A 26,214-nucleotide genomic window follows, 5' to 3' on the forward strand; every position below is an offset into this window, starting at 1 on the left:
GGAGGAAGGTACGGTAGCATGATGAAGCCTCTTTAGGGGATACTTTCTCTCTGTCAGGTGTGTGTGTGTGTTCATGCCCTCTAGCACTAATTTAAAAAAAGGGGGGGGGCAATTCGTAGACTACATACTTACTAATTAAGACTAAATGGAAAACCTAACCTTGGTGGTATAGGCAACAGTGTATTAAATTACAGTGCTTGGGACCAGCAGTTGGTGTAATGGCTATGTCGCTAGACTCCCACATAGCAGATTGTGGTTCGAGTCTCAGACCCAGTGGCTTAAATTCATGCTGGGCACGTGTGCATGTGTGCCCAAGATTCCGAGAGGAGAATGGAGGAGAAGGGATTGTAGTGTGGCCATCCCCCCAGGGGTGATTTCTCGCTTTCTATCTCTCTGTCTCTGTCTTTCTGGTGAGCACCCGCACCCTATAGCAAAAACCTCTCAAAAGAAAAAAAAAAAAAAACACAAAAAAATTATAGTGTTAGAAGCCTCATGGTTGATTGTGAGTTTGGATCCAGAATCAACCTGGAAACACAATGGGTGTGCAAGACCAAGATCCTAACAAGCTGGAGAGCTGGGGTAAGGGCTGATGGCGCCCTGGTGAAGAGATTGCCCTATCTCTTCACCCACACCTGTTTCTCATGAATTTGCAAATAAATTTAAAAAAAAAAAAAAAAGAAAAAAGAGTTAATGGGAGTCTTACTAAGTGCTCAATATTTTTACTGAATTTCAAAATTTTTCCTTATTGCCAGAGAGTGGGTATGAGAGAGAGAGAGAGAGAGAGAGAGAGAGAGAGAGAAAGAGAAAGAGAAAGAGAAAGAGAAAGAGAAAGAGAAAGAGAAAGAGAAAGAGAAAGAGAAAGAGAAAGAGAAAGAGAAAGAGAAAGAGAAAAAAGACAGAGGGAAAAAGTACCCCAGTGGAGTATGCTCATGCCACAATCACTTCTCTTCCATTTTTCCATCCTGCAGTATTAGGGCATGCACACACAAGAATCCAGCATATTTTTTCTTTTCAATTTATTAATTTATTTTTTATTACTTTTAAAATTTATTATAGGGCATGTGCACTTGCCAGAGACACAGAAAATGAGAAATCACCCCTTGTCCTCCATTCTCCTCTTTGGATCTTGGGCACACACACACACACACACACACACACACACACACACATGCAGCTGGTGTGTGAGTTTTAAGTCACCGGGTCCAGGACTCAAACAATGGTTAACTACGTGAGAGTCCAGCGACGTACCCAGTATGCCATCTGCTGGTCTTGCACCCAACATGTTTTTCAAGCTGCCAGGGTTGGGACTCAAACTGAGTTCACCACATAGGCTTCCAGCTTCCTTAACCACAGAGCACAGGGCTGGTCCATTTTACCGAAATCTAATCAGTGTGATGCTGTGGCTAGTTCATGTTGCCTTAGAAAAACACTAATAAAAAGAATCCTAAAGTGTCTGAGGTTCGATTTTGAAAATGTATTAGTAATATAATCCAAAATTTTTATTGTTACCATTTTAAAATGATTTCTCACACTGACATTATGATACATATGTACTGGAATCTTCATGGAAAAATTTAAATGTCTGAGTCAGTAGTAGTATTAGAGATATGATACCATCTAGAAACTAATATGAATGCTGCTTGCTTTTATTACCTGAAAGAAAACGTACAGTACTGTAAGTAATTTAAATTAGATATTATTATATATTTTTATTGCCAGAGAGCACATGGGCACGCCAGAAAAAGAGAAAGAGATAGAGGGAAAGAAAGCACCCCTCGATGGAGCATCGTGTCACGCTGCGATCCCCACTTCTGCACTTCTTCATCTGGTTGGGATCCTGAGCATGGCACACACATGCTCAGTACGTTTTTCAAGATGCCGGGGTCAGGATGTGAACAGTGGTCGGCCGCGTGAGATCTGGCTTCCTTAACCACTAGGCCGTAAGGCTGGCCCAAGTCAGGTATTATTTTAATTTTCACCTGCTATATGGTAAGTTCTAAAGAAATTTTCAAAAACAGTGAAAATTTCCAGATAGGAAAAATACAGCAGATTGCAAATATGAGGTCTCCAGGACAATGAAGTCTCAGTCTTTCACTCCCAGCACTCAAGCATATCCAGGTTCTGCATTCAGTGAACGGTTTCTGCTCTCATGCATAACAGAGAGAACGAGAAAAGGAAGGAGTGATGACAGTGAAGACCCTTTGCTCTCAGTTTGGCTGTTGGCTCCAACTTTCTCCTTAAACAAACCCATTAATTTAACTGTATTACAAGAATAAAAAGACATGGTCTGAATTTCAGCATTTTATTTCTCCTGCTCTTTTGGGAAGTGATGTTAATGAGCTGGGAAATAACCATGAAGTATACAGGAAGAGAGATGACATATTTGCTAATAAAAAAGTTCATCTTAGAGATGAGGAAGTTACAGTTCAGAGTTTGTGACCCGAACAAAGTTCATCAGGTTGCAGGCCTTCTGACTCTAGGATGAATGCTCTGTACAGTATACCCTTCTACTGGTCAGATTAGCTAAAGGGGGAAATGTGAAGCTGTAAAATTATTATTGTATTGCATATAAAGCTCATTGAAACAACACACTACTAACATCGCTTACAGGAAAATGACTCAAATGAGAGTTCCACTATGAGATCCATGCTAAATACACTGAACATTTTACAACTGTATTTACTTATACTTATGCAGATGGGAAAACTAAAGCTAAAGGCAAATTCAAGTTAAAAAGGGACTGAGTACCTACTATGGATCAGGTACTGGTGCTGTAGCAAGAGAATAAATTTCTGATTCAAATGCAAAAACAAACATTTCTAACCTTTGGGACTAAGCCTCAGTGGCCTCCTATGACATTATTCAGTATTTCTGATAAAAATAAGACTTCAAGGGGTTTTTCCAAAATAAAACACAAAGATCAAAGTCAGAGAAATATTTCTTCAAAAGTTTCTTCAATTACTGAGGACACTATTAAATTACAATGAAATAAACTGATAGATGCTAACGTCAGCTTTATGAATTCTCTCAGTTCTTATGTCACCTTATTTCAATAACACAGCACTTAAATATAAATATCTAAGTTACTTGTTTAAAATGAAAACTATCCTATGCTATACGAAGTTTACCTTTCCTAAGTTTGAGAGATTTCTCACAGGAAAGGGAGATATGTACCTTTCCATGACAGCCAGGCATTCCTTTCTCCAGGTAAATCTACTCCCTCGTCGTAGTCGGAAGGTACCAGATGTGGCAGAGACTGGGGGAGGCGTTTGTCTCCATTCAGGGTCCTCTATTGGAATGGGAGCCGGCCTCATACTTAGTGTAGCCCCTGAAATAAAAAAGATATTTTCAGCAAATATTTTGTAGTTTATTAAAACAAACCATGAAATCAAGAACAATGAAAATTTGAACACAAACTTCTATCCTTCCATTGAACTGTGCAGCCCAACATACTTGGTATTTATACTAAAAACACACACGCCCACACTTGACTAAAATAAAAAAATCCAAAGTGGCAAAAACTGTTCCTTAAAAAGTCCATCACTGGGCTGACCCCATAGTGCAGCAGCTAAGCGCCATATATAAAAAGTCGGATCTCACATAATGATTTAAATCCCAGCTCTGGGATCTTGAAAAATATGCTCGATGCATGTGCGTACGTGCCTCGAATCCTGACAGAGTGGAGAGATGGGGGAGAAAGGACTGCAGCATGACCATGCCCAGCTGGGAGTGCCTGGCTCACATGCTCTTTCTTTCTCTTTAGTGAGTGCATGCACCTTTTAGCATTAAAAAAAAAAAAAGTTCATCATTAGAGGCCAGGCAATGGTGTAGCAGTAATGCAACTGGAGCCACATGCAAACTGGGTTTGCATCCCATGACCTCCCTGAACACACCAGGCATATGCATGTATACTCCAGACCAGCTCAGACTAGGGGTGGATCAAGGCATGGGGCACCTGTTGGGGTGCCTACATGTCTCTCAACCTCTCTTGCTCATGGAAAATATTAGCAAACTTAAAGAAAAAAAGTCCATTACTAGTTATTTTAAAATATTATTCTTTTTTCCCTTGATCATTTGCCTGTTACCTTCATTTATGGTATTTTCTAAAATAAAGCACAAAATTCAAGTTTTTTATGAGAATGGGAAAGTATGGTCTTTGGCTTAGGCATATTTTCTTATGAAAACCCTCTCTTAAAACTTCTACTTGAGGGGACCAGCAGTTAGCGTAATGGTTATGTCGCTAGACTCCCATGTAGCCGACCGCGGTTCGAGTCCCAGACCCAGTGGCTTAAACTCACTCCAGGCGCATGTGCGTGTGTGCCCAAGATCCTGAGAGGAGAATGGAGGAGAAGGGATTGCGGCGTGGCCATCCCCCCTGGGGGGTGATTTCTTGCTTTCTATCTCTCTTTCTGGCAAGCGTATGCACCCTATAGCAAAAACCTCTCTGAAAATCAAAACAAAACAAAAAAATAAACAAAAAATACCTTCTACTTGATAGTGGTAATATTTTTGAACAGCATACCCTAGAGGTTCATAACCTTTTGTTCTCAAAGGACTTGGGAGCCCTTAAAGAATGTATACTGGTAGGCAATGAATTTAAACTAACCCTAATTGTTATAAACTCTTTAAAAAATAAGTCATATACCGCATTTTAAAAAACAAGATGATATTTTATATGCTTTTAAGTCTAATTAAATCAGGTCTTAGAAGTCTACTACCTAGTCATACTAAACTATATTCTGTAACCTCTTGAATGTAGTAAAATGTCCGTAAAATATTTTATAATTATTTCATAATTAATACCGAGATAGTCTACTGATTTAGTCTAGTATTTCTTAGTCACTCAACTGGTGATGATGTGTTTCTTCATTCCCTTATCTGTCAAACCCCTTTTACAAGGTTTGCTCTAAGCTAAAAGCTAATAGTAAGAAAAAGAAAACAATGTTGACTCTGACCTTCATGGACTCACTTCTTACGACTTAAATATAATTTGGTATGTTTTCAGAAAGTTCATCCCAGGATCCCCCATTCTTCTTTCACTCCTTACATTGTTAAATTCACCTTTCCAAAGTATAGTTACAATTGTATCCATTTTTTTTTATTAAAAAACAAAACAAAAATCCTGCAGAAAAGTTCTTTCTGTCAGTGGTTTAATCCAAACTCTTAACATAGCCCCAGAAAGACAAGTTAGAATATATAGGATGATATATAGACAAGTTATGCACATATTAATAAATAATAGTCCTATATGAATAAGTATATATTCCTTTATAACAGCAATTACACTCCATCAGAACTTTCAAGTAATATCATGGGTAGTGTTTCTACTTCAGTATACATGGATTTACTGTAGATTCCCTTCCTTTTTTTTTTTTTTTTTCTTGGAGAGGTTTTTGCTATAGGGCACGCGCTCTTGCCAGAAAGACCAAGAGATAGAAAGTGAGAAATCACCCCCTGAGGGGATGGGATGGCCAGGCTGCAATACCTTCTCTTCCATTTTCCTTCCAGGATCTTAGGCACACACACACATGCACCGAGTGTGATTTTCAAGCCACGGGTCCTGGACTCAAACCAAGGTTGGTCATGTGGGAGTCCAACAACATAACTGCTATGCCATCTGCTGGTCTCTATATGTATTCTTTTATACAGGGGGTTTTGTTTGTTTGTTTGTTTGTTTGTTTAAGAGAGATTTTTTGCAGGAACCAGCAGTGGCGTGGTGGTTAAGGTGATGGACACTCCCACGTGGCTGACCACAGTTTGAGTCCCGGACCTGGCAGCTTGCTTTTTCACTTTCCCTCTCTCTTTCTCTCTCTCTCTGTGGGTGTCTCTCTCTGGTAAAATTAAATGAATAAATAAAATTAAAACAACTCTTTAAAAAAAGAGAGAGAGAAAGAGATTTTTGCTATAAGGCACATGTGCTCCCTGGAGAGAGAGAGAGACAGACAGACACACAGAAAGCAAGAAATCACTCCCTCAGGGGGATGGCCATGCTGCAATCCCTTCTCCATTCTCTTCTCAGGATTTTGGGCACACATGCACATGTGCCCTATGTGAGTTTGAAGCCACCAGGTCCAGGACTTGAACCATGGTCGGTCTTGTGGGAGTACAGCCTCATAACCATTAGACCATCTGCTGGTCCCTATACAGTGAGATTTTAACCAACCCTTATTTTTCTTTCTAACTTATTGTCCTGCAGTCTTTCCCATGTTTGTAAACAGATCCCCATTCTTCAACTGCTTAGCTCAAAAATCTCAGATTTATGTTTGATTTCTTTTTCTCCTGCATATCAAAAATCATAGATTCATCTTGGATTTCTGTTTTTTTCCCCATATTACATATCTAATTCAGAGGCAAATGCAAATTTGGTTCATTTTATCTTCAAAATCTATCCACACTAATTTTATTACCTGCACTGTTACTACTTTAGAATGAGCCAGCATCATTTCTCACAATCATAACTTCCTGGAATAGGTTCTAAAGATGGCTCCTCACAATAATTCATACCTTCTGGTAACCGTGACCTTGAATCTGTGCTGGTCCTGTGACACATTGTTGATAAAGAATATAGAAAAAGTTCAAGAAGGTTTGAAATTTGTGCCTACGTCTCCTGGAATGCTAGCTCTGGAGGAAGTCAGTTGCCACATAAGAAGTTGCCATAGAAGTCTGACTAACCTGAGACTTGTGAGGAAGCCCAAGCTAGTCATATAAAGAGGCCATAGGAGGAGAAGCAGATGGTGCAATTGTTAAGTCACTGGACACCCACGTGGTCAACCACAGTTCAAGCCCCAGACCCGGCAGCTTAAAACATACCAGGGGTGTGTGTGTGTGTGTGTGTGTGTGTGTGTGTGTGTGTGTATGTGTGTGTGTGCATGCCCAAAATCCTGAGAGGAGAATGGAGGAGAAGGGACTGAGGTGTGGCCATCCTCCCAGGGAGTAGTTTCCTACTTTTTATCTCTCTTGCAAGTACACATGCCCTATAGCAAAAATCTCTCTCTGAAAAATAAAAAAAAGAGGCTATAGGGAATAAAAAGACTTCCAGCTAGTCCCTAGGTATTTTTGCTAACTGTCCCTAGATGCCAGACATTTGAGAGAGAAAATGCCATCTTGGGAACTCCAGCCACACAAATATGTGGACAACTGTAGAACCCCAGTGACAGAGAGAAACAGGGACCCAGAAATATAGACCCAATACAGCCATGTGGTGGCCAGCCTCAAAGGTTCCTAAAGACGCAGTCTCCAGTATCTACACCTTTGTGTACCCCTTTCCACACTGCATTAGTCTTCGTGTCCAACAGCAAGTGGCATATTGACAGCATCTCATTGTCAGAGTTAGATGACAGACGATGCTGTGGCCATGACATTGATTCTCCTTTTTGCATCATTCACTCAAGGGAAAACTAGATGCCATGGGTGAGGATACTCATACTCAGGCAATAGAAGGAGAAACCCATGTTGCAAGGAATTGTCGTCTCCGGCTAATAGGAGGTAAGGAAGGGAGCCTACCAAAAAACCAAGTGAGTGAGTGTGCAAGTGGAATGTCTAGTCCCAATGACTTACTCTAAGCCCAAACCACCCAGCTAGGCTGTGCCTGGATTCCTGATCTACACAATTATAAAATAAACACTTGTTGTGTTAAGCTGCTAAATTGAGAGGTAATTTGTTGTATAACAGATAACTACTAAAACTCATCACTAGTTTATTTTTCCACATTCCCCAACATATTATATCAGGAAAGTCATGAAGTATTTTTCAATGCAAAAATGTATCATGACTTTTCCGACAATCCAATATTGTGAGCATTATTAATTTTTCAAATATATAAATTTTGCCAACAAAAACCTGTTTAATATAAATTCCACTACTAGTAAAAATAAGCATCTTTTCTTGTTTTCTGACCAATATATATCTTTTCTAATGAATCTATAACTTGGTCACTTTTCTCTTTTGGGTTATTCATCTTACTGATGTGTAGGCCTAAATCAGTTGCTAGTTATATAAATCACAATTACTTTTCTACTGGTTGTCATTTGTCCTTTATGTATGGTGTACTTTGTGATCTTTATGTAGTCAAATGTATCAATCTTTTCTATTATGGCCAGTGGGTCTAAATACCATTCAGACTACCTTTGTAGTTTTTATTTTGTTTCAGCCCTTAATCTAAATGAGGAGACTTCCAAAAAGTCATGAAACAGAGTTTATTCTCACACAAACAATTTTGAAATTTATCCATAGGTTTTTTTTTTTTTTTTTGAGAGAGATTTTTTTTTTTTTTTGCCATAGGGCATGTGTGCTTGCCAGAGAGACAGAGACAGAGAGACAAAGTGAAAAATCACCCCCTGAGGGGATGGCCACACCACAATCCCTTCTCTTCTATTATCTTCTTTGGATTCTGGGCATGCATACACATGCGCCCACATGAGTTTTAAGTCACCAGGTCTAGGACTCAAACCACAGTCAACTATGTAGGAGTCCAGCAACATAACCATTATGCCATCTGCTGGTCCCCAGAGTTTTTTCATAATACACATTTTCCATGTTATTTTGGAAGAACATTCTTATATAATTTCCTATAAGTGCATGATAAAGTAACTATTCAATTTTTTTTTCAAAAGAGCAAGAATATCATACAATGCTTTAGAGATTCATCGCTTAAAACAGTTGAAAAACTATGGCTATGGTCCCCTATCTGTTTATGTCAATAAAGTTTTACTGGAACATAGTCATGCTCATTCATTCACACACTGACAATAGCTGCTTTTATACCTTAAAGACAGAGCTGAATACCTGTGACAGAGTTCACATTGTCTGCAAAACCTAAAATGTTTACTTTCTGATGCTTTATAGGAAGAGTATACTGATGTCTGGCCAATAAACATTCCTGGCCTATGAAACTCAGTAAATTGAAACTCTTCTTTAAACAGTTTAAGAAAAAGTGTTCCATCCTAACAAAATAACCTGGAAGTCTGGTCTGGTCTAACTCAAAACTAACAAAGTTTAAACAAAAGCAAGAATTAGGGGACAGGAGAGTTTTGAGGCCTTGGTTTTAGTACTGTTTTGAAAACAAGCAGAGATTAGAACACAAGTGTTCTGGAATCCAACCAATCATGACTACATGAGTGTTGTTCTACAGCCAGGGTGAAATGACCCAGAACAGACCTGGGTTATTACAGCTGATCAGAGCAGAGGTAGAAATACACTAGGTTAGGTAATAGGTCTTCCCATCCAAAGTGTCATTCTGATAAATACGGGTGGAGGGTAGGTAACAGGTCAGGTCAGTGAATTCCAGCAAGTGGACTACGTCTGTAACTGCTACATGCCTTCTTAGGTAAGTACAGTGATAAATGGGCATGAATAGAATAGAGAACAAAAAGAATCTCAAGAGGTTGAAGGAAATCAGCTGATAACAATGGTTCCTGGTAATGGGGTTTACTGTTAATATTATTATGCTTCTTTATAACGTTCTGTATGGTTTAGATTTTCCTTCTTGTCTTCCTTCCTTCCTTTTATTTGCCAGAGTGTACATTGTGTTTGGGGGGGCACACACACACACACACACACACACACACACACACACGAGAGCACCTCCCATGGGACATGGTCACATAGAAATCCTTTCTCCTCCCATTTCTCCCTATTTTTGGAGATTTTTTTCCTCATGGAAGGGGGACACATATGTACATGTGCTCAACATGTTTTTCGTGCTGGGTTTGGGACTCAAACTGCATGGTCAGCTATGTGGGATCCTGCCACCTTAACCACCAGGCCATGGGTTAGCCCTCTTGATTTTCTGTCAGGAAGAAATTCATTCTTCATTTTTTTTAATTTTTTTATTTTTTTAATTAAGTTAATTCACTTCTTTTGAGAGAGAGAAAGAGAAAGAAACAGAGGGGCAGCTCAACAGGGCATCATCAAGTCATGTTCTCTCCCCAGATTTCTAGACAGCCGGAATCACAGGCATGTGTACATGCATCAGCATGTTCAGGCTGACCTGGGGTTGGAACCCTGGTCTTCCATATGGCTCCACCACTGCAGAGTAGCACCCTACTGCCTGTGCTACTGCAGTTGGGCAAGAAAGAAAAACAGATGAAAAAAAGAATAAATTGGTCAGGAATGAGAAGAAAGGGAGAGAAAGAGGAAATACAGAAAAGAAGAAGGTAAGTAGTGTCCTGGTTATTCTAAGAGAAATAAAGACAATTTATGCACTCAAGGTGGGAACTGAATAAACTCTTTTGAACTTGTAAACATACTTAATTTGTAACAATATTATCATGTTACTCTTGAGAATTTTCTTCTTGTTCCTTTTTCTTTTTAAAATAGCAATAGTCAAAAATAGCCCAAGAAACACTCCAATAAACACAGAATTGTTCTTGGTTCATCTTGTTTTAGTCAAAATGAACTAAGAACAATGAATAATGTAAGAATGGGTTCAAAATTACTGACAGAAAAATACAAAGATACCAGAGTGTGGAAATGATGTAGATAAACTTTTAAATTCTGAAATATAGGATTGTCAGTTGACTAAAGGCCCTTAAAGGAAAAGTGTACTACCTATTTCTTTACAGAAATAGCTTCCCCTGACATAATTAACTGAGCTCCTACTAAAACAAAAATTAGCAACTTCATCTAGCAAATACAAACCCATGAAGAAAAAACAAACAAATAAAAAAACAAGAACTCTTTATAATTTGCTAAAAGATTTAAAAACTTTAGTCAATGTTCTTTGTATATATGACAAAGACTCCTCTACCTATTGAAACCAACTTTTCCAGAAATAATTTCTCATCTCCAACATTAAGTGCAGGGTTCCCTGAGCTCAGACACTACACAGGTGCAGGAGCAGGCATTTCTTTTATCTCCCTATTTACTTCATGTGCTTGCTGCCAATGCCTCATGGCAATCTTTAATTGTTTAATGTAGAAATATGACAAATTGGTGCCATGTGCCTAGAGGAACTCAGCAAACCCTGTCTGCTACAATGTTTAAATGAGCTAAGAGGCCAGCAGGTGGTGTAGTGCTTAAGACACTGGATTCTACATGACCAACTGTGCAGCTCAAGTCCTGGACTTGCAGTCTTGGAAAACACGCTAGGCACGTGTGTGTGCTTGCCCCAAATCCTAAGAGGTGAACGGAAGAGAAGGGACTGTAGGTGGCCATCCCCTGTGGGGTGAAGGTGATTTCTCACTTTCCCTCTGTCTCAGTCTCTCTCTTGTGAGCACATGTGCCCTGAGGAACAACAAAAATAAAGAAGAAAGAAAGAAAGAAAAAAAAATGAGACAAAGGAAAAGACTCTTGAGCTTAATTTGATTAATAAAGGGGTTTTTGATGTCAAACACACTGAATTTAGCACTCACTTCTTTTTTTAAAAAAAATAGGCATTTTCTTGTAAATGTTTTCATAAGAAACAAGATAAAATGTATTTGATTAGTTTCCATCAGCCTGTTTTATTTATATCCTTGGCAGGCTTTGGATTATGCTGGGAAATTCTGATGATGCATCTGTTTATTAGAGAATTACACTGTATCTGCATCTATTGGATTATCAGTAAAAAAAATCTAAATATCCATTCTATTATTTTTCTTGCTGAGTGTACTTGAAGAGAAACTTAAAACAAAAACCATATCCAAATAGATCCACAATAAAGAGGTTGAATAAGGGAACTTCACTCAAAGTCTATAAAGAGAAATACTCTGAGGCCCAACAACAGGGGCACAGACTATACAAGCATTTTTGGTTTTCTAATGTTTAAATATTTTTCTTCTTTTTTTTTTTTGGAGAAGATTTTGCTATAGGGCGTGTACACTCGCCAGAAAGACAGAGAAAGCAAGACATCACTCCCCAGGGGGGATGACCACGCCACAATCCCTTATCCTCCATTCTCCTCTCAGGATCTTGGGCACGCATGGACATGTGCCCGGTGTGAGTTTAAGCCACTGGATCTGGAACTGGAACCGCAGTCGACTACATGGGAGTCCAGTGACATAGCCATTACACCAACTGCTGGTCCCCTAAATGTTTAAATTTACAGAAGAGAGAAGAGTTTTTGATTTTGTGATTTTCATTTAGTTTGCATTTTCTTCTCAGAACATAAGCAAAGGGATGATGTTATTCACATTTTCCTTGAAGAGCTGTCCATCCTAGACAGAAAAACGTTTATGAATTAAATTATTTTAATTTAATAGAGTTAAAAATTAGTCAAAAGGCATAGTGGTATGGAGCTGTAGATCACTGCATGAAACCTTCTTAAAAAAAAAAAAAGAATCAGGTCTGGACTTTATGAACCTAGGTTCTTCATTTTTTTTTTTTTTTTTTTTTTTTTTTTTTTTTTTTTTTTGGTCTGTCTCCTTCTTTCTCTCTCTCTGCCCTCCCTCTTTTCCCCCATTAAGCCTTATATCAAATACGTAATACAACTATAGAGTACAAAGCTTAGATGATGGAAAAGAAGAAGACAGAGTTAGAAGTGTCCTAACAATTCTTGTACTACCAGTCATTTAGCTCTCCTACAAAGAACTGTTCTTACCACATCCTAACACAGCCTTCTAGGTTGTCTATGCTGCTGTTGCTTTAAAAAAATAAAAAATAAAAAGAATTATTTAATTTATTTATCAGTATTGTTATTTTTTAAAATAGACTAGAGAAAGAGAGAGAAAGTGAGAAAGCAACCCGCCAGGTCCTGGACATGAACTATGGTCAGCTATGTGGGAGTCCAGTGCCCCAACCATCAGGCCACCTGCCAACCCCTAGATCATCTATGCTTCTATTATGTCTACAGAAATAGTAAAACACTACGCATACTGTTTTGCAATGGTATTTTATTTATTTGAGAGGGAGAGGCACAGAGGCAGAGAGACAAAGAGACAAATACCCCCAACGGGGTCCCCACACCACAAACTACACCCAACCCCAGCTGGCCCAGATTGTGAACATGGTGAGCATGTGTGTGCATGTGCTGTGCACAGAGAGGCCCTGGACATGAACCCAGGACCCTCCCATATGGGTCCAGTTGTGCCACCATCTGACCCTTCATACTTACTATTTTATACTATGCTTTTTAAAGTTATGCATTCTATATCATACGTATAAATTTAATTGATATAAAGCTGCCCTTAAAAATAGCTCTATAATATTCTATTATCCAGATATACAACAATTTAACACATTTTATTTAACTAGTTCTCAACTCAGGAATATTTAGGCAGATTCTCCCATCTCTGAAATGACTTACAAAGAAGAATGTGATGTACTATAGGCAACTATTGGCTACAGAATGGACAAGCTATTCTTAGATGCTGACATAATTTTAGTTCCTCTTACCCAAACACAACAGTAGTGCCAAAGGGCCTATGGAATAAGAAGAAACAATAAAATCTAAGATTTAGCTAAAACCCAAGATTTTGTTTAAAGTCAACAAAATAAAACTGCCATATTAGCTTTTGCGATAAATGTAAAAACACAAAGAGAAACTTTAGAAATTTAAATTTCAATGACCAATATCCAATTGTCATTAATGCAATAAAAACTACTGACAATTATAAACTGTCTTTTCTTCAGCTACATTTATTTATTTAATATTTATTTAATTAATTGTTATGATTATGTTTTTAATTTGACAAGAGAAGGGGAGAGAGGGAAAGTGACAGAGTAAGCCGCCAGGTCCAAGACTCAAACTGCGGTCAGCCGGGGTGGGGGGTGGGGGGGTCCAACACTTTAACCACCATGCCACGTGCCGGCTCGCTTTAGCTAATTTAAATAATGTCCTACAGAAAACCTGACTGAAGGGAACCAGTATGGATTGGGGTTTAAATGAAGAATAGAATGTGATTTTTGAAAGATGACGGTAATGTAACTTAACTGAAAAAGCAAATGCATTGGGTGGTCGGTAAAGTCATGATGCAGTTTTGCACAGAAAACAAAAATACGTCATGAATTTCCTAATGACCTAATACATAATTAGGGAAACTTATTCTTAAAGGAGGTAAAAGAAGGCAGCTCCTGATCATGAGCTGGATGAATGCTATTGGTCCTTTTCTATTTCAGTGCCCCAGTTCCGCCTTCTTCTAATAGTCCCATGGAATAAACCTAGCTCTGATACCAAGATAAAATGAAATAGAAAAATGATTAAAAACAAATAACCTAAAAACAACAACTTAAAAAGAAACAAAACGAAATTCAGCTTCAGAAGAACACGACCAGCCCAGTGCTAAAAACAGGCTCCTGGAGTAGCATCCACAGTCAAGAGTGCTACCAGGTCAGCTATAGTCATCCTCCTTCCTGTTTCCAGTGAATTAATTTTCCTTCTGTCTAGTCCCTGCCTGGATGGGAGCCCAGTTCTGAAATTCCAGTGTGGAAATTTAGCCCCACCAACTGTGATTAGATTATATTCTGAATGTCAAATTTAAGAGACAAAAAATCCCTTCTTTGACGGGGGCTGACTGCCTAACCTAGTAGACTAGTACCTGTTTACAAATTCTTCCCTGCTTTACCCGACACGTGTTGGAACACCTGACAATCTGGTAGTCCCTGTGCTGGTCTCCTTGGTGGTCCCAACTGCTTGTCTGGAATGCGATCAGGTTTGTGAAATCTTTGCGCATAATTCCTTGCTTACCTAGCTGAACCTCTGCTATCAGCCTAAGCTGCTCGGTTTTCCACTGGAAAACATGTGTGCTCACCAGAGAGAGAGCAAGCATACCCCCAACGGGCACCACTGTGCCGCAATTCTTGCTCCGTTCCTCCCCTCATCAGGATTCTGGGTATTTGTGCATATATGCCCAGTGACGGGGCCATGCAGACAACACAAGTTGGTAAAGAGGCTGCCTCCCATGCCTAAGGCAAGGCCTGGACTGGGAAGAAACTGTGAGGCAAGGCCAGCAGTTTACGAGTCCTAAATCTCTGTTGTGTTGCTGTACTGGCCTGCACTCAATTTCTCTGCCGTGAGCTTTACTGTTATTACGGTACCCTGCAAGGGTAAAATATTACTCCCAACCTTGCTGCAACTTTACAATAAAGCCAATTAGTGATCCTGTAGGAATGTAGTTTCCTAAGAGGGCTCATGAGGACCAGGAAGTTTGAGACTCCCCCAACTGCCTGTTTAAATTAGCATATATTAGGTTAAGTTAGTGTAAGCCAAATTAGCATTAGTAGCATATGTAGACTAAGTTAGTTTAAGGCTAGTTTTATGTAAATACCCCTTGTTAAAGCTGCGGGCCAAAGTTAACTCATGTTAGGCCAGATTAGCACATCCACCACATGACAGGGACTCAGAGATAAAACAAAAGAACTCACTAAATGACAGACTCAGCAAATAAAATACAGGAACCCACGGGTTTATAAAGAAAGGAAAACAGGATGAACAAACCTGAAGGCTCCAGAGAAAGATTAACTATCTTAGCTAGGAGCTCTTATCTAAAGCAACAGGTAGTTTCTAACTACAAAGAGTTTCTCATCTATGTGCTGTTAACTATAAAAAAACTGCTAATAAAACATCCTGTGTTGTCTCCTGAGCTACAAGATCATCTTCCTTTCCCATATGGGTAATAGGCTCACCCTCTTTAGCTGTAATATATAGTCCATATATTAACTGTGCCTTTACTTAACCAAGACAAGATTTCTAGTTAGGCCTTTGTAACCAGCAATGTTGCCACCCTGGCCTGGGACTAAAGTTATCAAGCTGGCCTGGGACTGAAGTTATTAAGCTTCTTGCAAGCCCCCTCTTCAAAAGACCCTTCCTAGTAATCAAGATCTAAGAAGAAAATACAACAGACAAATGGACTTCCTCATCCTGAGAACTGTGATTGATTTTACCTGATCTGACAAGACAAACAGCATGTTTTATAATTATTGTTTCCATGCATTGTATTCCCTATATTTTAAAGTAAATTTTTTACTTCCCCTCACCCCCCCTTACTTCCTAAACATCCCTCAATAAATACGCATGTTTTAATAGCCACTGGGCTGCAGTCTGGCTCTGGCTGTAGCCGGCTGAGAACACGCTAAGAGGCATTGAGGTCTCAGTCTGATTTTTGTTCCTGATCACCCGTGTCGCCTTCCTGTGTACTCACCCTGGCTGGAGCAGGGCTTCCGGCAGCCCGGTGTGTTTTCCAAGTGGCAAAGTATCAGAACTAGGCTCAGCTATGTGGAATGTGGATTCCTTAACTCCTAGGTACAGAGCCAGCCCCAACCATATTTTACAACTGTGCTATGACATGGAGTAGCCACCAACCATATGTGACTACTGAGCACTTGAAATGTGGATGGTTAAAGTATATGTGTGTTTTTTTTTTTTTTAAAAATTATTTAACTTGGGGAACCAGCAGTTAGCGTAATGGCTATGTTGCTGGTTTCCCACGTAGTCAACCGCAGTTCGCGTCCCGGACCTGGTGGCTTAGAACTCATGCTGGGCGCATGTGCGTGCGTGCGTGCCCAAGATCCTGAGAGGAGAATGGAGCAGAAGGGATTGCAGTGTAACCATCCCCCCTAGGGATTGATTTCTCACTTTCTGTCTCTATGTCTCTCTCGGTCTGTCTGGCGAGCGCACGCGCCCTATAGCGAAAAACTTCTCAAAAACAAAAGAATTATTTAACTTTATTCATTTATTTTTAAATTGACCAGAAAGGGGCAGAGTGTATGTGTGTGTGTGTGTGTGAGAGAGAGAGAGAGAGAGACTGAGAGAGAGACAGACAGAGAGAGGGAAAGTGAGAAAGCAAGCCTCTAGGTCTATGACTTGAACCATGGTTGGCCATGTGGGAGTCCAGCGCTCTTAACCAACATGTCGCCAGCTGTCCCCAAAATATATGTGCTTTTAAAAGAATCAGGATAAGAAAGAAAGAAGGAAAGAGAAAAGAAGGAAGGAGGGATGGAAAAATTAGAGGAAATTAGGAAGGGAATCTCTATAATTTTTAAAATATTGGGAGAGGGACCAGCAAGTTAGCGTAATGGATATGTCGCTGGACTCCCACGTAGTCAACCGTGGTTTGAGTCCCAGACCCGGTGGCTTAAACTCACGCCGGACACATGTGCATGTGTGCCCAGGATCCCAAGAGGAGAGTGGAGGAGAGAGGATTGTGGCGTGGCCATCCCCCCAGGAAGTGATTTCTTGCTTTCTGTCTCTCTGTCTCTCTCTCTGTCTTTCTGGTGAGTGCACATGCCCTATAGCAAAAACCTCTCCAACAAAAGAAAAAAAATATTGGTTAAATGTTAAAGTCATAATATTCATTTGTTAAATAAAATATATTAAAATTAATCTTGGGTTTTTATTTATTTTTAAAATTGACTACTAGGAAATTTAAAATTATATCATTTGAATTTTATTTCTTCAGAACTGTGTTGCCTTAGAACATTTAACTCACAGAAGTAACAACACAGTATTTTGAGAGATCTACTTATATATCTAGACATCATTAGAAAATATTTAAAACTGAAAGCTCTTCTCTGCAGAAAAACTGCCAGCTAAAAGATGTTGAAGGAATGACAGATTAAATTATCTTATTTTGCAATTCCCAAAAGAATAACTGATTCAAGCAAAGACAATGAATGGATGGTCAGAGGTTGATGCAGAAGGGGACATTCATCCAGTGGCAAAATACCACCCTAGAGATGATTAAGAAACTACAAAGAGAAGCTCTGGTGGTTACCACCTTCACAAAATGCTTAAATGTAGCATAGAAACAGTGCTCCAACCTAAGACTATAGGCCCCCTGATATGTGGCAATACAAGGTACTAAGTGTTACTTTTAAAGTATTTTTCCCAGATGTTTTGTTGTAAAACTTTTCAAACAGATGGCAACATTGAAAGAATTTTATAAATGAAAATCATATCCATATCACTTAATATTTTACTACACTTATCATGTATCTATTTCTCAATCAATCCAATTTTTAAAGCATTTCAAAGTAAATTGCAGCTATTAGCACATGGCCCCTTAACTAACCTGTGAAGTCTTCTTGCCAAAAATATTCAACCTGAATTTAATGAAGCCTTTAATCCTAGCTTTCAATTAACAGGACATACAGATGTTAAAGAAATAAGTTACTTGACAATAAAAGTAAATAGGAAAAAAAAAAGAATATGGGACATAGAGCTTAAAAAGTTGATGTCATAAAAGAAAGTTTGGGTGTCTAAATTTAAGAGTCTAAAGAAGCATTCAAATTTGTCAACCTAAATATATACTTCTTTTTCTTTTTTTTAATTGCTAGAGGATATGTGCATTCACCAAAGAGAGAGTGAGAGGGGGCCAGCAGGTGGCACGGTGATTAAAGCACTAGACTCCTGGTTTGAGTCCCAGACCTGGTGGCTTGCTTTCTTACTTTCCCTCTCTCTTTGTCTCTCTCTGGTGAGTGTGCATGCGCAACAGCAAATTAAAAATGATAATAAAATTAAAATAAGTAATTCTTAAAAAAAAAACAAGGAAAGAAAGAAAGAAAGAGCAAGAGAAAGACAATTCCCCAAAGGCACATGGTTACACCATAGTCCTTTTTCTTCAATTTCTCCATCCCATCAAGATTTGGGGCATGCATGTGCATACACCAAGCATATTTTTCAAGGGATTCAAACCAGACACTCATGTGGGATCTGGCTCCCAATACACAGTGCTTAATCACCGCACTATGGGGTTAGCCCAATAGTAGTTTAAAAAACAAAACAAAACAAACAAACAAACAAACAAACCTACAAAGACATTCGTGGAACAGCTAGAAAAATGTAACTATCAACTGGATATGAGATAGCACTATAAAATTATTAATTTTCTTAGGTGTGATATATAAGAGATTATCCTTATCTTCAGAGATGAATGCTGAATAACATGCCCATACTCACATACACACACAAATATACACCTTAAGGTGTGTTCATTTATTTAAAGAGAGAAAACAAATGTAGCAAAATGTTAACAATTATTATATCTAACAAGAGTGTAAACAGGTATACATGTTCTAGTCTTTCAACTTTTCTGTACAACTGAACACTGTAAAATCAAAATCAAGGGCAGAATAGATTTTTAAAAAATTAATTGCAGGATTGATATGGTCTATTCTACTTTGTTCTCCTGGGGCTTGATGGATTGGAAACATAAACTTTGGGGAAAAAAATCTTAGCACAGATACACACAAAAATATGTCTCTATAACATTCTTGAAGTCCACCTCAGAACCAATGCAGTTACTATGCAATATTCCAACTAGTAATAAGTTTACACCTGAGAGCAGGCCTACTGTCACTCCTTCTTGAAATGTGTAGACTGACATTCCCACAATTTCAGATTTCACTTTATAAATAATTTGGTTAAAGTATCATGCCAGGACCACCCTGGTCATGCAGCGGTTGAGAGCTGTGCACTGGGAGCCAGCTCCCAAATGGCCGACACTGTTTGAATTCCAGCCCTAGCAGCTTGTAAATCATGCCAAGTGGGGCCAGCAGGTGGTGTAGTGGTGAGGGTGCTGGACTCCCATAAGGCTGACCATGGTTCAAGTCCTGGACCCTGTGCCTTAAAATTTACACTGGGCGTATGTGCTCAAAATTCCAAAAAGAGAGTGAAGGAAAAGAGACTGTGGCATGGCCATTATCCCCCCTTCCCCCAGGGGGGTGATATCTCACTTTCTCTCTTTCTGTCTCTCCAGTGAGTCCACATGTCCTAAAGCAAAAATCTTTCTCTTAAAAAAAAAAAAAAGTCAGGCATGTGTGTGTGTCTGGCCAGAATCCTCACTGGGAAGGAGAAATGGAAGAAAAAGAGCTATGGCATTACCATACCCTATTAGGAGACTGAAGGGTACTTTCTCTCTCTCCACTGGTGAGCACATGCAATCTCTGGCAATTAAAAAAAGAAGACAAAAAGAAAGTATCGTGTCTTATTGGCAACTGTCGGCACAGAGATTTTCGTGATCTCTTAAAATTTCATTTTGCTTTCCAACCTATTGCTGCTGCTCCTGGGAGGAGACATCAGGGAAGTTTTTGCATAAAGGAATAAAGTATAAAACTACCTTATTGAACAAGTCAGCACATGAATTCAATAAAGCAATTCGTTCCATTTATCTTGCTTCAGATACAATAAATAAGAGGAAATGATATTTACCAGGGTTTGTCTTCTCCAGTTGATACCAGCGATAAAATGCTCTCTTCTTCTGTTCACTCAGGTCTGATCCCTGCTGCAACAGCCAATGAGAGATCCGGCTCTGACTGATACCTACGCAGAGAGAGAAACAGCTCTTGGGGGCCATTGAAATGACAGTGACATTAATAAAGGTTCTGTGGGTTCTAGGTTCCTGGGTGCTTTATTCTCTGTGTCTCTCTGTAAAGAAGCTACTCACCTTGAATAAAAACTCCTTAACACTGGGCTTCCTATAAAGGCTGACTGCATTCACTAGGATATACTCAGAAATAATCTATTAGAGGTCAAAACATTTTATTATCCAAGACTTGACAGTGCTCCTCTAAAATTAATTTCCAAACCTTGTCCATGGATCTAAGGTAAACAAAGAGGTTCCTAAGTGATAGCTCTTTGTCAAAACTGATTACATAAATCTGTGTTCCTGCAACTACCACTGCCTTCCTTTCCTCCCCTGGTTTAGAATATTAGAACTTATAACAATGAGGGAAAAAAAATCAAGTCAGCAAGTTTTGCTACTCATTATTAATAGTTATAAAAAGATTTAGGGTCTAGGGATAAAGAGGTCATTAAAAGTACTGTCTTCAATAAGATTTTTGGCTTATTTGTTAATTCATTTAGGCATTTTTAGACCTGTTACAATTAATACAGAGACTTAAGAATTGGCAGACTTTTAAATTTATGCTGCAATATGATGACCTCTTAAGAAATATCAACAGCTAAAGATGTTCTTCCAACACATATACTTTCCAAAAAATCTGAATAGAATATAAAGTAGAGGGGATTTTTTTGGTGTGTTGTTGTTATCACTGAGTTCTGGACAGCAATTACTTAGAAATGTGAGGAGTCTTGGCTCAGCCGTGGCAATGAGGAATGATAATACACAGCCTCTCCACAGGCAGAGGCCACAGAGGAGGCCTGACCTAAAAATGATCTTGGGCCTATAGTCCCAGCTTAGGAGGCTGAGGCAGGAAAAGCTCGCACTCATGGTCAGTGGCAGCAATATGGTAAGACCCTGTCTACAAGAACTGAGTGTGGCCACGGATGCCTATAGGTTCATCTACTCAAGAGGCTGAGGCAGAGGACTGGGACAGACATCAAAACAGGAAGAAGAAGAAAGAAAAAAAAAAGGAAATGTGAAGGATCTTTACATCTGAAAATTTCAAAAGAGCATGTCTAAAACTTACTAGTATGACAATCACATGCTCATTCTGATGATTACAGCTATTCCAAAAAATGAATAATTTAGTAACACAACGTGAAAAAACAAAGAATAACAAAAAAACGAAACTTAGAAATTCACAATGCAATTTCCAAAATACCGTTTAGCTATCATCCGATACCAATATCTAAACTCTCCCAAGGAATTAAATGTAGCTGGACATTATGGAATAACACCTATGCTAATACCTGTTAAAGCTATACTGCCCTACAGGAAGAGTGGCCACCATGAAGTGATCACACCTCCCGAACATGAGAAAAAGCAGGAGGCCTGTGCTCTCAGTCAACGTTAAAGGAAGCCCCTTAAGTTTCAGGCATTTAAAATCTACATTAATGGGAAATTCGGGCAACGGGAGAGGGCAGTGTTAAAAGTAAGACTATGGGGAACAGCAAATGGTGTAATGGTTATTGCTGGACTCTCATGTAGTTGACCACCTTTTGAGTCCTGGACCTGGTGGCTTGAAACTCATGCTGGGCGCATTTACATGCCCAAGAAGAGAATGGAGGAAAGGGATTATGATGTGACCATCCTGTCTGAGGAGTGATTTCTCACTTTTGTGTATATGTCCCTCCAACCAGCACACATGCCCTATAGCAAAAAATCTTTCTTAAAAAAAAAAGTAAGGCTGTGAAACAAGGTTCTCTGACTTGAAATAACTTTCACTTTCAAAGAGAAAATCTGTTTCCCAAACCTCACTGATTACATTCTCAAGGAATTCACAGTGGTTTTTCCAATGGATTGAAGATCTATATGATGCAGGTGCTGGCAAATAGCACTGCTTGCTTGTTGTAAGAGAATAGAAATTATTCTAGATAATTAAATCAGCTGTGTTTAGCAATACTTTCACCAAAAGTCTAGTTTCAGACATTATAGCATTTTAAACATTCCTTTTAAACAAAAGTGAAGAAAACAATGATTAGCCTCCCAGAAATCAAAACTGAATTTCATGTCAACAGAATAAAACTATTTTGCATAGATTCTTCATATTAGTATCATCCTACTCAAAAACAGGGAATATGAGGAAAATGTGCTAAGAAAAAAATATCTATCAGTTCTGTTAGTTTGTTCCATTATTAAATCTTCTTTATATTGTCAGGTCACACATAATGGTTGTCAGAAAAGTCTCGAGGTATTTTTTTTCTATGCAAAAATGTGCCATGACTTTTCCAACAACCTAATACAAAAGATCAAACCACAGAGTCCACTAGACATTAGAGCTGTCTCCACCTGGGTATGCCATGATGGGGGGAGAGGGCAACAACCCAAAACAAGGGCATTAGTTAAATTAGAAAGTATTTTCGTAACATAACACTGGCAGAATTTTAAATTAATCTTTTTTTTCCTTTTTTGGAGAGGTTTTCGCTATAGGGCGCGTGCGCTCGCCAGACAGACAGACATAGAAACAGAAAGCGAGAAATCACCCCCCAGAGGGGATGGTCACGCCGCAATCCCTTCTCCTCCATTCTCCTCACGGGATCTTAGGCACGCACGCACACGCGCCCGGCATGAATTTTAAGCCACCGGGTCCGGGATGTGAACCGCGGTCGACTACATGGGAGTCCAGCAACATAGCCATTATGCTAACTGCTGGTTCCCTAAATTAATATTTTTTAAAAGCAAAAATGAAACAAACCCAGTCTGTAACAAGAAGTGTTTACAAGGACACAGAATATAAAAAAAACTCTCATATTCCTTGATAAAAATGCAAAATGGCAAGGCCACGTTGGCAAACAGCTGCACTGCTTCTATAAAGCAGAACATATGTACACTCTACGACCTACTAATTTCTTCACTAGGTTTACAGCCCACAAAAATGTAAATGCATACTCAATAGCAACATGTTCAAAAGAAGGCTTCAGCAATGGTGGTATATGCTGCTAACACACTGCTTCTGGGAGCCTGAGAATGTAATCAGTGAGGCTCCATGGGAGGACCGAGTTCAGTTCCCAGCCTAACCAGGCCAGACGCAGTGGCGCATGCCTTTAATCCTAACTGGAAGGCAAGAGGATCTTAATATAATGACACCCTACCAAAAGTCGATCTCTCATTCTATCTTTTCCAAATAAACAAACTAATAAAGAAGAAATATGTTCAGAAGTCAGGGATAAGAAGGTGCATAAGAGCATATCTATAAAAGCCCCCCAATTTGAACTAAATGCCCATCATTATGTGTAAATATCTATCCATTCTATATAGATGAATACACCAAACAGAAAAAAGATAAACTACAGTTCTATGTAACCACTTGGATAAGTACCACAAAAATAATGTTGGCTAAAGAAGACTTTGACACACAAAAAAGCCCACAACTGCATGACCCACTTTATATAAAGTTAAAAGACAGACATATCACATCTATATGAATGGAAATCCGAATAGTGGTTACCTATGCAGGAGGAAAAGGTTAATGCCCAGGAGGTAGTAATGAGGAAGGCTTATGTGGTGACCAGCCTTGCTCTGTATCTTGATCTGGAGGACAGTTACTTGGGGGAGGTCTTCACTTTTCAAGACATTAAACTGAATATTTATGTTAAAGTTGTCAAATTAAAAAGAAAGTTTCCCAAAGAAAGTGTTTAAAATTATATGTAGTTTCTGGGGCCAGCAGATGACATAGTGGTTACAATGCTGGACTCCCACAAGTCCTGGACATGGTGGCTTAAAAATTACGCTGGGCATGTGTGCATGCATAACTAAGATCCCAAGGAGAATAGAGAAGAAGGGACTGTAGTGTGGCCATCCCCCCTCTTGGGGGAGGAAGGGGTGGCGATTTCTCACTTTCCCTCTCACCGTCTCTGCTTCTCTCTCTCCACTGAGTATACATGCCCTAAGGCAAAAACCTCTTTTTAAAAAAATAATAATTTTATTTAACTTCATTTATTTATTTTAATTTGATCAGAGAGGGACAGAGCAAGAGAGAGCGAGATAGACACAGAGAGAGAGAGAGAGAGGGGGTGAGAAAACAAACCACCAGCTCTGGAACTCAAACCATGGTCAGTCATGTGGGAATCCAGTGCCTTTAACCACCATGTCACCTGCCAGCCCCCCGCAAAAACCTCTTTAAAAAAATATTCTATGTAGGGAATGGATATATATCAGTATGGAAAGATGCTCATGATAGAAAAAAAGAAATATATTTTTCTGAATATGTAATTTCATACGATCTACCCTGCTTTCTTTCTTTCTTTCTTTCTTTCTTTCTTTTTTTTTTTTTGAGAGGTTTTTGCCATAGGGCACATGCGCTCGCCAGACAGACAGAGACAGAGAGACAGAAAGCGAGAAATCACCCCCCAGGGGGGATGACCACGCCACAATCCCTTCTCCTCCATTCTCCTCTCGGGATCTTGGGCACGCATGCACGCACGCACATGCGCCTGGTGTGGGTTTTAAGCCACCGGGTCCGGGACACGAACCGCGGTCGACCACGTGGGAGTCCAGTGACATAGCCACTACGCTAACTGCTGGTCCCTCTACCCTGCTTTCTATAGTAAGTAACCATAGGTTATACTATAACACAATATGACTTTAGAGTGGTAGGCTCTCCTTCTACTTTTAAGTCCATATTGTTTTCCTAATCTTTCTAGAAATATGTATTAACTTAATTTTTTAGCTTTTCTCTTTAAATACTACACACTTTATTAGTTGTTTTTTATAAACTTTGTAATTAAGTTAAACAAAGAGTTGCAAAAAGAAGTTAATTACTGCCTTCTCTAATCATACTCCTCAAGGTAAGCAGTGTACTCTTTATACATAGGTTGTTCCATGAGTTTTTTTTTGTGAAATTATTATTTTAATAAAACACAGTAAGAAGGCAATATAGAATATTCTCCTGTCTCATATTTTGGGGTAGGAGGAAATAAACAACTTCTTCCCTATAAATTTAACCTCAGTTTTCATATGATAAAGGTAGAAAAGAAGTAATAAAGCCAGGAGTTGTTTCCAGAAGAGGTACTGTAAAAATAATTAAAATAATAAAAAAACCAAACTGCATACAATGATATATTTTCCAATTATTTTTTTCAGCAGCTTGTTGACAGGTAAGGCTCCTTTAATTTGCACTTCTGGGGCTGTTTTGGAACCTGAGTTACACCTGGTATCAAAGCTTCTACAGCTTCGTTTTACTGACAGTTTAAATATTTCTCCTTGGGGGAAATCTCCTTAAGTTTCCCCTACTGCTGAAGAAAATGTCACTGTCCACAAGTCTTATCTCCTTAAACTTCTTCGTTCTACCTTTCACAGGATAGAAGAAAAATTTACATAAAACCTTCATATGTTGACAGACTAAAACTAATCCCTAATTAATTTCTTTCTAGAGAGAGTAATAACATTGTATTCAGAGGAAGAAGTCTTTATGCCAGCCTCATTCACTTTATTTCTAGGCCTCACTACTGCAGGCTCCTTCCAGCTCCTCAAATATTGCACTCCCTCCCACTAGAGGGCTCCCTACCATAATCCATTTTTGTGCAAGTCTCTGATACTATGCATTTACGTGTTTCCTCTTCCTTCTGTTTCCTGTGGAGTACGGCACCACTGCCCACTCGTCATCTTCATTCCTGGAACGCTGGATACCACTGTTCCAACACATCTTTTCAGGCAGCTTTGAGGGCTGCTTTGTTAGCTCCTCACATTAGGGGCTCCAAGAGTTCTCTCTTTAACTGTCTTCTCTCATTCTATACACTTACTTTAGTCATCCAAATGACCAACAATTATGATTCAAAGTGTCATCTAAAGGCCAAAGACTTCAAGGGCATGAGACTGTTCTTTTAAACCATCTGCTGCCATAGCTTCAATGAGAATTCACCAGAGGTTCTCAACAGAGTAAACTTAATTCATTACCCTCATCCTGAAATGTGCTCTTCCTTCTCAGTGTCCTCCATCTCAGTTTCACTGCTCACTTTAC

At 39.1% G+C, this 26,214-nt stretch overlaps 1 protein-coding gene across 9 annotated transcripts in view; it reads right to left on the reverse strand.

Moving 5' to 3' along the window:
• The window catches only part of HMBOX1 (homeobox containing 1), a 185,725-nt gene that overhangs the window by 37,634 nt on the left and 121,877 nt on the right, over positions 1-26,214 (reverse strand). For all 9 annotated transcript variants that reach the window (XM_027773716.1, XM_027773713.1, XM_027773715.1 and 6 more), the window contains exons 5-6: positions 20,063-20,173; positions 3,175-3,328 (exon numbers count right to left, since the gene is read on the reverse strand). In XM_027773716.1, the coding sequence (XP_027629517.1) occupies positions 3,175-3,328; positions 20,063-20,173 (265 nt within the window). The remainder of the gene's footprint in view (positions 1-3,174; positions 3,329-20,062; positions 20,174-26,214) is intronic.

The sequence above is a fragment of the Tupaia chinensis genome, unplaced genomic scaffold (assembly GCF_000334495.1).
Source record: "Tupaia chinensis unplaced genomic scaffold, TupChi_1.0 Scaffold000366_1, whole genome shotgun sequence".
Lineage (NCBI taxonomy): Eukaryota > Metazoa > Chordata > Mammalia > Scandentia > Tupaiidae > Tupaia > Tupaia belangeri.